Source organism: Nicotiana attenuata, unplaced genomic scaffold (assembly GCF_001879085.1).
Source record: "Nicotiana attenuata strain UT unplaced genomic scaffold, NIATTr2, whole genome shotgun sequence".
Classification (NCBI taxonomy): domain Eukaryota; kingdom Viridiplantae; phylum Streptophyta; class Magnoliopsida; order Solanales; family Solanaceae; genus Nicotiana; species Nicotiana attenuata.
Genome location: NW_017670490.1, coordinates 36,488 through 50,402, shown reverse-complemented (window position 1 = coordinate 50,402; position 13,915 = coordinate 36,488). Strand labels below are relative to the sequence as shown.

General features: G+C 38.2%; 1 protein-coding gene across 2 annotated transcripts; it reads right to left on the bottom strand.

The window, feature by feature from the left end:
- Window positions 1-441: 441 nt before the first annotated feature.
- On the bottom strand, window positions 442-4,872 carry LOC109240156. 2 transcript variants are annotated; one of them, XM_019406783.1, is made up of 4 exons: window positions 4,059-4,870; window positions 2,577-3,008; window positions 1,914-2,217; window positions 442-1,042 (listed from the first exon to the last, which is right to left on the bottom strand). In XM_019406783.1, exons 1-4 carry the CDS (start codon window positions 4,527-4,529, stop codon window positions 900-902), a joined length of 1,350 nt encoding a protein of 449 aa, XP_019262328.1. In that variant the 5' UTR covers window positions 4,530-4,870; the 3' UTR covers window positions 442-899. The 2 variants fall into 2 exon arrangements, 1 of the variants encoding a protein (XP_019262328.1); XR_002070010.1 differs by having other exon boundaries at window positions 994-1,042; window positions 1,826-2,217; window positions 4,059-4,872.
- Window positions 4,873-13,915: the final 9,043 nt, after the last annotated feature.

Below are 13,915 nucleotides of genomic sequence, written 5' to 3'. Positions count from 1 at the left end.
AATTAGTGGTTAAGAAATTCAGCACACTTAGTCCTGAATTTCAAATTAGCAACTCAAAAATTCAAGACATGAATTTTCAAATTCTAGATACTTTCTTGAAGTTTTGATGAATTGACTAATCTTTAAATACGTTATAAACCGTGGATATATTTTAAATAGCAGACTTAAAAGTGGCTATTAGTACACTTCGCCCACTGAGACACTACTAATTGGTACCTTGTTAACTCCTCGAGCTTTGTGTACGAACTTGACCATGTTCTTTTCCCTTGAATCAATTGTAGACATTATGAGTTATTGGGTAAATTTATCATATTGTATCGCCTGAAATCACAAGTTTGTGTCGAACTACTTTTAACTGTCTGTTTTCCATTTATTGCTCCTTGCTCAAAAGCAGAAAAAGGTCGCCAAGATTGACAAATATATAGACATGAAATGTAAAGATGACAAAACCAAATTACTAGCCATATACAATAGGAATATGAGGCCCGTTGATACTCATATCTTGAGGCAAGTTACATCCTTCATGCAGAAACCATCCTTCATTCATTTCCTTTCTGTTCTTTCTACAACACTCCTCAACCTCACCTTTTTTCAAAAGCAACAGGGGTAACTTCAATGGAGCAAGAAGGATGAAACAAAACAATTTAGAAATTGCCAGCATCAGCACCTAGAACTGGTGAGTATGTATATGTTTGGAACGGAAAGAAGGATTGGATAAGCTTTTAGCTTTGGAATATACTTGATGAATAATCAAAAGCAACATTGATTCAGTTGAGACCCTCCTGTTTGCCGATAGATTGAGGTGATATTGTCTATTCCAGTACCTTGAACTCAGATAGAGGTGTCAGCACCAATCAGGACAAGCGATATAATCATCATCTTTGCAAAACATTGAGAAGCTAGTGACCCGTGAAAACTATGGTCTTTCCGAGGATGAACGTTACCACTGTCAATTCAATGAAGAAGATTGTGTTGATGAGACCTCTATCAACTGTCCATCCAAATATGGTAATTCCCCCAGGATTGTTCTGCAAATACATCACTGCATAACCAATAATACATAAATAAACTGAGTTTAAATGCATGACACTAAATGCCATAGAACCAAAAGAGACAACATACAACTACACCAGCAACTACTTCTCAGTCACAAACTAGTAATATGTTGGGCTCTTCAATACCCATTTCACTCCATTTGGGCTCGCTTCATTCCATTTCCATGGAAAAGGAAGAAAACAAAATTAAAAAATGATAGCACTCAGATAAGGAAGAAAAGAGATTCATCAGATAGAAGTGCAGTATGTTGCTATGACTTTGAAGGCAGGGGAACCGTCTTTTCTATCTTTTTCATAAGCGCACCGACAAGTAGAGATTTGGGTAATGGGTGACATTTGAGCAAATTGTGTCTGAAGACTGACCTGCTGGAGACAACCGTTTACAGTGAGGTAACTAAAGCATATCAATTCGAATAATAAGAGAATCATTTTAGTTTGGAGAAACATAACGTTACTTAGATCAACCTGGGAACAGATAATTAAGTTTGCCAGAACTTCAAATAATTGCACACAGCTTTTGTTAACAGGACTAGGAAATCGTTGTTTTAGCTTCACGAGGTAAAGTCATTGCAGCCGTGTAACATGGACAGCATAGGAAGATGATAAGTGCATTCAATTGTTTTGGCATGATAACGAGCAAAAACACAATATGTGTCCAACTGCACGATTCATAGAATTTCTTGTTTGTTTAGTGAAGCCCATAATTCCAATTCAGAAGGAACCATCAAACAGAGTAAATATTTATTTTCAGAAGCTTGTGTGAGGTGTACCTTGCATGAATATATGTGATCTATGGTGTACAAACAAAAGCGAATCCTGGCTCTTTTCTAACTGAGGTGTCAACATAGTCTTACATACCTAGGGCTTGTCTCTTTTGGTACGAGGACATGTAAGAAGCCAATTGCGTATTTGTCGGTTCAGTTACAAAATCTAGAGACTCCAAATCGCTCTCTGAGAAGTTCATATAGAATGAGCTAGACCGGTTAACCTCCAGGTTACTCATGCTAGTTGAGTTTCTCATTTGGGACGCTTCACCTGAAGTGCATGTAGCCAAAGCATGCCATCTACTTGCCACTGATCCAATACCTTGGGCTCTGTGGGATATTTTTGCAGCAGCATTCAAGCAAAGGATCACCCCTACCACCTGAACAACTGAGGAGACCTGAAAACCGGAGGAGGAGAAGAGCGATGAAAAATTAACCTTGAATTCTGAAAGTAGAGCTTTTTAGACAAACCCCTCACTTCCAACAAAAAGTGAATCATGACAACTAGTGAAGTACAGGGAAATGCACATAAAGAAGTACATTGGATGTGCAAATGAAAAGTTGATTTACTCACATTCAAAAAAATAATTCATGAAGGAGTTGCTCTTAAAAATTCTCAAACAAAGTATGTAAATATTGGGAATTGACTAAATTAACCAACGGAATAACCACGATACATGGGAAATAATTGCATCTGGATCACTCGGAAACAACAACCAGATAACATCTGTCTATTAAAAGGAAGGAAAAAACTTACCGCAAAATCACCACCATTTATGTAAGTGATCAGCCCGGTATAACCAGTGGTCTGGAAGAGAGTCACAAAATGGCTCACAATGACAATTAAGAACTCCAGCAGAAGATAGATTCGAAATCTATGACTAATTTTGGAGAGATGATAGCGTAGACGAACGTGTTCTTGTATCAAAACAAAACATTCAGGCTCCCTTTCCAAGAGCTTCACATAGTCATCAAAGTGTATAATTTGCAATTTACAGACCAGGTGGAACAAAACACAAGCTGACAGGAAAATTGCCGTAATATAAGTCCATGATGAAATAAAAGCAAATGAAATAGCAGCCGATTTCCACCATGACTCATGATGCACGTACAAAATGCGAATTATTTCACGTGCAGTCTTCAAAAGGAAACATGGCAACACCCACAATACTAGCAAGCGAACAGAATCCTGCAAAACAAAATTTGGTAAATGTTTGAAGTCCTAAATATGACATGGGAATAAATTATTAATGAAAGTGGAGAAGTCCAAATTGAAAACCTGATTCATTCAGTACTTAGGCTTAGGATGATGACCAGGGTAGTGAGAGCTAACCTAAATTGCCTTCAAAAAAAAAAATTTTTTTGACAAGTAATCTAATTTGCCTTCATTACCTGATCTCTTTATTAGGTAGAGTAAATATACTACTTTCTCTCTTTTTCTTTTGATAAGTAAATGTGCTACTTTCTCTTCGGAATCTTATGTCAGGTAGCCCACCGACTTGGATAAAGAAAAGGAAGCATATATGAAACTGCTAGTGGGAAAGCTAAGAGTACTTACATTTCATCAAAACACCTAAGTTTAATGTTTGTTTGAAGATCGGAAAGGTTTGTTCGTCCATATTTTATGACAATGATCTCATGCACACGGAGGATGTGGTTACTAATCCATCAATATCAGCTGGTATGATGCACTCCTTTAAGCATTAACAGATCTCAACCACATCTTTCAAACATCTTCCCTCACTTTTGCTTTTCGTTTTCTAATATTCACATCCAAATTCCTTTATTATTCTACTGATGTTCCAGAGTGGAAGTCATCACAAAGCAATACCAACAATCTTTAAAGATGACAAGTTTCCAAACTTAATTCATATAATAGTGCTCCCGGGCAATATTACCAAAAATAGATCCACATAATCAACAAAAACAAGCACGTGGAAAGTGACGTCTACTGTAATAAGGAAATATGGCGTGACAGACTCAGATTGAGCAACCTACATACTTTTATCGCTTACATAACCTACCTCGCGAACTAAAATTTGTCCCATACATTACCTACCTCCCAAACTAATGGAAGAAGGTGTTAGATCACTTTCTAAAGCCCTTTTATTTAATGAATTAAGATGAGTAAATTAATCTGGTGGAAGGGGTCCATAAAAATTAAAATTTGCTTCTATTAAATCAGGAAGGAAGTAGCAAGATTAGCATACAATAATTACATAGATAAGAAGGTACTCACAGAGATTTTGTTAAGATATTGGTCACTAAAACGCTCCATATGGCCACTGTAGCGATCAACAAAGAGGAATTTCCGGATTCCATACTTGCGAAGGTTATGTGAAAGGCAAATCAAGGATGCAGCAGCAAGAAGAGCCTGAGAAGCCAAAATATCCAGCTCAAAGCTTTTGATTTGACCCTTTTCACATCCAGGACAATTAGAGAGCTCCAACATCACAACAGGAAGCACGACCCCAAATAACAAGAAGAAAATCCATGACAGCACAAACCTTACAACTGAAGACTGATTGAATCCCAACAAAGTGAGAAGTAAGTCTAACCTCATAAGGGTTTTATCTAAATTAGTTTCATCATGATCATGATCATGCCTACTTCCATTTCCATTTTCTTGAATTTCATTGTTTTGGGATTCAGTTCGCTCCTTTTCTACGGGTTTGGATTCTTCCACATGGACTATGAGGGTCTCATCCATTGACACAGAAAAACCTGAATTGGGATTAATCAAGATAGGTTCAACTAGATTGAAGTCAAACTCACAACACAGATCATTGCACCCATTTATTTAATCTGAAAATTGTTGAAAATGATGTGCTGGACAAGTTTTTAAGGTGAACAAGAACTACGTAAGACAGAGTAGGCTTTGTGGGTTTTCTTTTTTATTCAATTCTTGAATCTTGTTTTTTGGTAGAGTCTAGTAAAAGAAAAGTCTTGTTTTGTACAAGAAAAGGTATGACTTGGAAACATCAATTTGAAATATTTCTTTATTGGCGGAATAGACAGCCCCTTAAACTTATCCCCTTTTTTCATCTAGAGCCTTAAACTAACCTCATAACCCATTAGGCACTCCATCTTTACACAAAGTGTACCTATCAAACACAAGAAGCTAAAGTAGTACAGAAAGAAATATGCGTGTCGTTCAACCTTCAGTGACATGGCAAAAAACAAATGAAAAACCGACATCTGGCTCTTTTCACAAAAAACTTTGAAGCAATGTCCTTTTTAACGGTTAAGCATTAAAAAGGAGAAGCAATCCTGTATTTTTTTCCAACTCTATTCTCAAATTAGTTTATAGCTTATTCCGTTAGCTTATAATTTTTTTCTCTATCGTCATCTTTCCCACACAAAATTCTTTCCCTTTTTAAGACTTTGTTCTATTAGATCAGATTGAAGATTATCTCCGCCAGGATCGTCATGTGTTATTCACCAAATTATGATCAAGTTCTATAGATTCTAGCCAAAGTTTTTATCTTCTAACTCAATTAACAATACAGTGTTATGAATAGCAAACAACTAATTAAGAGAAACACTTTTGGGAGTTAATTTTTTGGGAATAAACCAACAAACCTCACATCACCAGCCGTAAAGAGAACAACAAGAATTTGTCAACAATTGTGAAAGTAAAACGAAAATTTAAAAGTGTGATGAGCTGAAATTTTTTCTTGTTAGTACATTGTATCTGTAAAATAATTCTGGAGAATATAAAATAACGTATAAACAGAAATGAAAAACAGAAACAGAATTTAATCAAAGCCCACTGAATTCACAGTGTTTCCTTAAGGAACTTAATCCCCTCCTAGTATCCAAGGTTGTGGAGCGGGATAGAACAAATTACACACTAGTGTGGTGGTTCTTCAAACCCTAGTGTTTCAGCAACACAATGATCGGTGGCAAATCACACTTACTGTTGCTTTCTTTCTAGGTAAAACAATGCAGAAGAAATGAGGAGTATTCAGAAATTCGTATGGAAAATCTAAGAGAATGGATAACTTATTTATAGCCCCAACCTGTTGAGTTCAAATGAAGAGAGGTCAGTCACGCAAAATGGTCATAACGTAAATGGCCATTTACGCAAATTAAAACTGGCAGAAATGTTTTCCGTTACAAAAAATGGACGGGCAGAGTCAATGAAACGGATAATTTGGATTTAATATTAATTTCCGTTACAAACACAGATATTTAATAATATTACATTAATATTTACTATTAATAAATAAATTTGGTCCAAAATATTAATCAACCAATCGATCATTTGACCAAATCCAAATTCAAATCCGAAGCCGAAGCCGAAGCCGAGCCGAGCGAGCGAGCGACGGCGCGAGTCTTGCCTTCTTCTTAACTCTTTAAGATCTAAAAGAAGAGCAATTGTATATATACCCATCAAAAACCTTTTCCTCTTTCAATATGGCACAATGTCCCATTGTCAAGGAGGAAAACTTAAAAATTTCATTTTCCCTCCATTTCCCATTCACCTTCTTTTAAGTTTATTTTAGCTTAAAAAACTCAACAGTCCCCCACATGAATGGGCAATGGCTATATCACGGAAATATGCATCAAAAACTATGTTATTCGCAAGCAAGGATTAATCACATTTGGATAAGTAGGTTTTCCTTTGAACTTTCCGTAGTGAACTTATGTCAGATATACTCGGTCAATCGGTAGATTGAAATCTTTGAACCGTCAAACTTTGGTGTATACCTAGACAACCATAAGTCACACAATCAACCCTTAATCGTCTTTGGTTCTCATTGTTGTGTTCGTTTCATCCATGAACATCGCCTGGTTTCATAAGTGCGTAGAGAACTGACCTTACAAAATTCTCCTTAGAGCGGCTAACACTTCACACTTACATAGGTGATTCTTAAACGTGTCATCCCATAGATACACTATTTGATATACCCCGTATCAAATTTAGAAATCATTAAAAAGTCTTAATGTTTTATCCTTGGTACTGAACATCGTCTCATCACGAGAATGGACCAAATTTTAGTTGACAATATTGAACCGTCATTAATGACTTTGTTTGATCTCCTTGAACCTAGATCTTGGGATCTCTAGTCTTCTAGGTAGAGTTACTACCACAATGACTTATTCTAGGTCATAGTCCCATTCCCCTCGATGATTTCTCAGCTACCTCTCTAGTTAGGCCTTTTGTAAGTGGATCCGACACATTATCACTTGACTTTACGTAGTCAATCGTGATAATTCCTCTAGAGAGTAGTTGCATAACGGTTTTATGTCTTCGTCCTATATGACGAGATTTGCCGTTATACATAACGCTCCCAGCCCTTCCAATTGCCGCTTGACTATCGCAATGTATGCATATTGGTGCCAAAGATTTAGGCCAAAATGGAATGTCTTCCAAGAAATTTCGAAGCCATTCAGCTTCCTCACCGGCTTTATCTAAGGCTATGAACTCAGCCTCCATTGTAAAGCGGGCAATACAAGTTTGTTTGGACGACTTCCAAGATATCGCTCCTCTACCAATAGTGAATACGTATTCACTTGTGGACTTAGAATCAGTTAAACCGGTGATCCAATTTGCATCACAGTATCCCTCAATCACCATAGGATATTTACTGTAGTGCAAAGCAAAGTCCTGGGTATGTTCTAAATATCCCAAAACTCGTTTCATTGCCATCCAATGAGATTGACCTGGATTGCTCGTGTATCGACTCAATTTACTTTAGCACAAGCTATATCTTGTCGTTTATAATTCATGATATACATTAAGCATCCCAACACACGAGCATAATCCAATTGTGATATGCTTTCGCCTTTGTTCTTTGCTAATGCAAAATTCACGTCAATTGGAGTCTTTGCAACTTTGAACCCTAAGTGCTTGAATTTTCCAAGTATTGTCTTAATATAATGAGATAGTGACAATGCCAGACCTTGAGGAGTCTTATGGATCTTAATCCTCAAAATTAAATCAGCAACTCCCAAGTCCTTTATATCAAACTTGCTAGCTCATTATCAGCATATCATCCAAATATAAGCAAACAATGACTATGTGATTTGGAACATTTTTAATGTACACATATTTATCACATTCATTTATCTTAAAACCATTTGACAATATTGTTTGGTCAAATTTCGCATGCCATTGTTTGGGTGCTTGTTTTAGTCCTTAAAGGGACTTAACAAGTCTATATACCTTCTTTTCTTTACCTGGAACCACAAACCCTTCAGGTTGTTCCATGTAGATTTCTTCCTCCAAATCTCCATTCAAGAAGGGCATCTGTGACGACCCGACCCGTCGTCTCATGTGTTACTGCTCCGTTTTCCCCATTTTATGCTTCTTCATGTTTCGTTATCGGTATGTGGTGTGTGAGAGTTGATTTGGATTGGCTTTGATAAGAAATGAGACACTTAGTCTCTTTAAGGAAGGCTTAAGTTGAAAAAGTTAACCGGATGTTGACTTATGAGTTATAGGGCTCGGATGTAATTTCCGGTGATTTGGTTAGCTTCGGGGGATGATTTGTGACTTAGGAGTGAGATCGGAATTGATTTTGGAGGTCCGGTGTAGAATTAGGATTGAATTGGCGAAGTTAGTATTTTGGCGGATTCCGGTTGATAGGTGAGATTTTGATCCGAGGGTCGGAATGGAATTCCGAGAGTTGTTGTAGCTTCGATATGTGATTTGTGATGTGTGTGCAAAATTTCAAGTCATTCGGACGCCGTTTGGTTGGGTTTTTGATCGAATGCGTGTTTCGAAAGTTTTTAAAGAACTTAGGCTTGAATCCGATGAGAATTGATGATTTTAGTGTTGTTAGATGTGTTTTGATGATTGGAACAAGTTTGGATAATGTTTTAAGACATGTACGTGCTTTTGGTTGGGGTCCCGGGAGCCTCGGGTGAGTTTCGGGGTGGTTTCGGACCATTTATAGGCCATTTTTAACTGCTGGTTTTTGGCTACAGCAGTGTTCTATGCGATCGCGGGGAATTGGTCGCGATCGCAGTGAGTAAAATGTGAGAAACGTGCCAATGAATCGCGATCGCGTGAAGCCTTCCGCGATCGCAGAGAAGAAATATTCTGTTGCGTTGATCCCACTTCGGAAGCTTATATCTCACAATCTATAAGGAATTTGGAGATGATCCAAAAATGAAAATTGTAGCCCTTTGTGTCTAGTTTTCAGAAATGTAAATTAATTGGAATTTAAAGTTGTGTACAAAAAGTTATGGTGGTTACACTATAGGCTGCCCGGGAAGGTCTCTAATACACAGGGATGATTTTGGAAGCTTATATCTCGCAATGTATAAGGAGTCACGAAATGAGCAACATATGAAATTATAGCCCTATGTGTCTAGTTTTCAGAACATCAAACCATTTGTAATTTGGAGTTGTGTGCAAAAAGTTATGACCACTATACTGGAGGCTGTCCGGAAGAGCTAGGAACTATTCATCGCGATCGCGAAGCATTGTCCGCGATCGCGAAGAGTAAATTTTGGGATGGAAAAATTGTTCTCCACGATCGCGAAGCATTTTCCGCGATCGTGAAGAGTAAATACCTGGGCAGAATGTTTTAAAACACGTCAGTCGCAATTTTGGGGTCATTTTACACCATAATTGCTCGTTTTTGGAGATTCTTGAAGGAGATTAACGAGGGATTCAAGGGGGAACGTTTGGAGGTAAGTTTCTTGGACTCAAAACTCGTTTTTATTGTGAAATCCATCTAGGAAATCATTGATTTTTGCTAAAATGGAGGAATAGGGCTTGGAATTTTCAAATTTTTAAATTGGGATTTGAAGGGTCAATTGTGGATGGATTTTGATGTTCTTAGTATGTATGAACTCGTGAGGAGATAAGGAATCCGGTGATGTGAATTTTGTAATTTTATGAGAAGTGGGCCCGGGGCTCGGGTTTTGCCAACTTCGTGATTTTCGTTGTTTTTCGAGTCCTTTGGATTGGGTTATGTTTCCATAGCATATTGTGATGTATTCGCTGTGATTTTTGGTTAGATTCGGCGTCGCTGTGGAGGCCGATTTGAGGGGCAAAGGCGTCGCGGGTTTGAGATCTCACCGGTTCGAGGTGAGTAATACTTGTAAATGATATCCCGAGGGTTTGAAACCCCGGATTTGCACATCATAGTGCTGTATTGTGGTGACTTGCACGCCAGGTATTGAGCGTGGGGTAGAGCACCGTTGGGGATTGTGACTTGGTCCGTCCGGTTGTTGGTTTTATTGCGTAAATTGACTGAAACTTATTTGATGCTATCATGATTTGGGCTGATTGCCATGTTTTGGGCTTCGTGCCGATTATTTGAATCTTCAGGGATTGATATCACTGTTTTGCATTACTTTGTATATTATTTGATCTCGGTCCAAGGTTTTAACATATCGTTTCACAAACTTAGCCACCTCTCTAAGATTTGAAAACTTAAATTACTGACGTTTTGAGTTGAGAACTATTATTTTACTATTGCCCAAGGGGCTTATGTGCATTTCTGGACTGAGGATGGATCGGGCTGCGCGCCGCAGCGGTGTGATATTGATATTGCGCTTGGCTGTGAGGAGCCCCTCCGGAGTCTGAACCCCCACAGTGAGCGCGGGTACCCAAATGGATCGGGCTGCGCGCCGCAGCGGTCATATGCATTGCATTGCATTCATGCATTGGTTCCTGTTTGTACTACGTTTCATGACATTCAGCACTCTCATATCACTGGCATCCATGCTACTTCTTGTACTGTTTTACCAGACGCCCTGGTGTTAATTGTTTGTGGAGTGCGGTGCCCGAGGGGCTGACTTATGTGCGGACTTGCACTATCTGATTATGCATTCATTTGCTTGACTGTTGGAAAAAGATGTTTTCAAAGAGGTTTTGAAACGAGCGTGATATTTTCTAAAGGATTTTCACGGTTTTACTGTTTTCTCAAAGAGTTGTACTGTCCTATATAGCATGATGGAGTGCTCTTACGTGATTTCTTGCCTCTCAGTTATTATTTACTCTTATTACTCACTGAGTTGGAAGTACTCACTTTACTCCCTGCACCTCGCGTGCAGTTGCAGGTATTGTTCACCCGGTAGCGAGTTATTAGCTGATTGAAGGTAGGGCTATTGTAGCTGAGCAAGGTGACCGCCAGCGTTCGCGGCACCGGATGTTGTCTTTTGATTTTCCAGAATTTTTCTTTATATATTATTATTGGCCCTGTAGTTGTGTTCAGGTTTCTTTAGATGCTCGTGACTTGTGACACCCCGGTCGGGTTGTGTTGGGTTGTACATACTGGTTATTATTGTCGTTAAGCTATATTCACCTATTCGTTTATGTTTAATAAATGTTAAAGAGACGATTTGGGTTAGTTGGCTGGCCTTGTCTTCACGAGAGGCGCCATCACGACCGGGTTTGGAAATTGGGTCGTGACAGCGTCTTAACGTACATTTGATGAATTTCAAGACCATAAACTACAGCTAATGCTACTAACATTCGTATGGACGTAATTCTTGTAACTGGAGAGTATGTATCAAAATAGTCAAGACCTTCTCGTTGTCAATACCCTTCGACTACAAGTCTTGCATTATATTTATCAATAGTGCCATCATCATTCATTTTCCTCGTAAAAATCCATTTAGAACCCAAAGGTTTATTTTCAGGAGGAAGATCAGCCAATTTCCATGTATGGTTATTTCAATATGGATTCTATTTTACTATTGACTGCCTTTTTCCAAAACAATGATCCCGAAGAAGACATAGCTTCTTTAAATGTTCGAGGCTCATTTTCCAATAAGAAAGTCACAAAGTCTAGTCCAAGTGAAGTAGACGTTCTTGGACGTTTACTACGCCTTGGAGCTCCTGATTAAATGTACTTTATTTTGTTTCTTCCCGAGGTCTTTTAGATCATTCACCAATCGACTCACATTCCTTTTTATACGGATATATATTTTCAAAGAACTCATCATTATCTGATTCTATAACCGAATTATTATGAATGTCGTGATTTTCTGATTTATGAACCAAAAATCAATATGCTTTACTATTGGTCGCATATCCTATGAAAACACAATCAATTGTTTTTGGTCCTATTTTTACCCTTTTGGGTTTAGAAACTTGCACTTTTGCCAAAACCCCACATTTTAAAATAATTCAAGTTAGCTTCCTTCCTTTCCATTTTACATATGGAAAGGATTGTGTTTTGCTATGGGGTACTCGATTCAGAATCTGGTTAGCCGTAAGAACGGCTTCCCCCCACCCCCACCCCCCACAAGTTCTGTGGCAAATCAAAACTTATCAACAATGCGTTCATCATCTCCTTTAATGAACGATTCTTTCTTACCGTAATCCCATTGGATTGGGGCGTGTAAGGGGTCGTTGTTTGATGAATAATTCCATATTCTAAAAATATTTCTTCAAAAGGAGATTCATATTCACCACCCCTATCACTTCTTATCATTTTGATTTTCTTGTTAAGTTGTGTTTCAACTTCATTTTTGTATTGCCTGAATGCATCTATTGCTTCATCTTTACTATTAAGTAAGTAAACATAGCAATATCAGGTACTGTCGTCAATAAACGTTATGAAATACTTCTTTCCACCGCGAGATGGTATTGACTTCATGTCGCAAATATCTGTGTGAATTAAGTCTAAAGGATTTGAATTCCTTTCAACTGATTTATAAGGATGTTTAACATACTTAGATTTCACACATATTTGACATTTTGATTTGTCGCATTCAAACTTAGGCAATACTTCCAAGTTAATCATTTTCCGCAAGGTTTTATAATTGACATGACCCAAACGTATATGCCATAAATCATTTGACTCAAGCAAGTAAGAAGAACCTGAAATTTTATTATTCTCAACGACCATTACATTCAGCTTGAAAAGGCCCTCAGTGAGGTAACCTTTTCCTACAAACATTTCATTCTTACTTTACAACCTTATCAGATACAAAAACACATTTAAACCCGTTCTTAACGAAAACTCCAGCAGAGACTAAGTTCTTCCTAATCTCAAGAACATGAAGGACATTGTTCAGAGTCACCACCTTGCCAAAAGTCATTTTCAGAAATATCTTCCCACATCCTTCAATTTTGGCAGTTGCAGAATTTCCTATAGAAAGCGTCTCTTCGGGTCCAACGGGAGCATATGTAGAAAACTCTTCTCTAACGGCACAAACATGGTGAGTGGCTCCAGAATCAATCCACCACTCCTTAGGATTTCCCACCAGGTTGCATTCAGAAAGCATAGTACACAAGTCATCAACATGTTAGTGCTTTTCAACCATGTTTGCTTAACCCTTATTTTTGTCTTTCTTCGGAGCACGACAATCTGTAGATTTGTGTCCAGCTTTCCCACAGTTGTAGCAATTTCCGTGAGTCGATTGTCACGGCCCAAAATCTAACCTTGGTCGTGATGGTGCCTATCGTGTTACAAGGCAAGCCTATTCCAAAAATATTACTACTAATTTGATTATAAGAATTTAATAAAATATTTCCAATAATTTAATTCCTGATAAACTAAACCAACTCTAAATATAAATAATATAAAATACGGAAACGAGTCCCAAACATCGGGATGTCACTAAGTCATGAGTGTCTAAAACTATGAACTGAGATATATAAACCGTCTAACTGTCCAAAGAAGAAATGATAAAAGGAGTAACAAGGTCCTGCGGACACTAGCAGCTACCTTGCAATCTCCACAGATAGCCGGCCTGAACTCAACGATCGTCGCGCTCTAACTCACCTGGATCTGCACATAAAGTGCAGGGTGTAGTATGAGTACAACCGACTCAGTAGTAACAGAAATAACTAAGGAACTGAGTAGTAGTGACGAGCTAAGCACAAAAGTCCAATTATTTATTTTCACAATTTACAATAACCATGAATAAACAGGTAAATTCGATAAAACCAATAAATGCCATAAAGAAATTTAACAGATAAATGCAGCAACAGCAAAAGTAAACGCAACCTCACAGCAATATCACTCCATCACTCAGCACTCGCACTCAGCACTCCACACTCAACACTCAACACTCTACGCTCACTAGGGGTGTGTACAGACTTCGGAGGGTCTCCCAAAGCCCAAGCGCTAGGCACGGACAACTCGCGTGCTACCATATCAATACCTAGATCCGCACGGT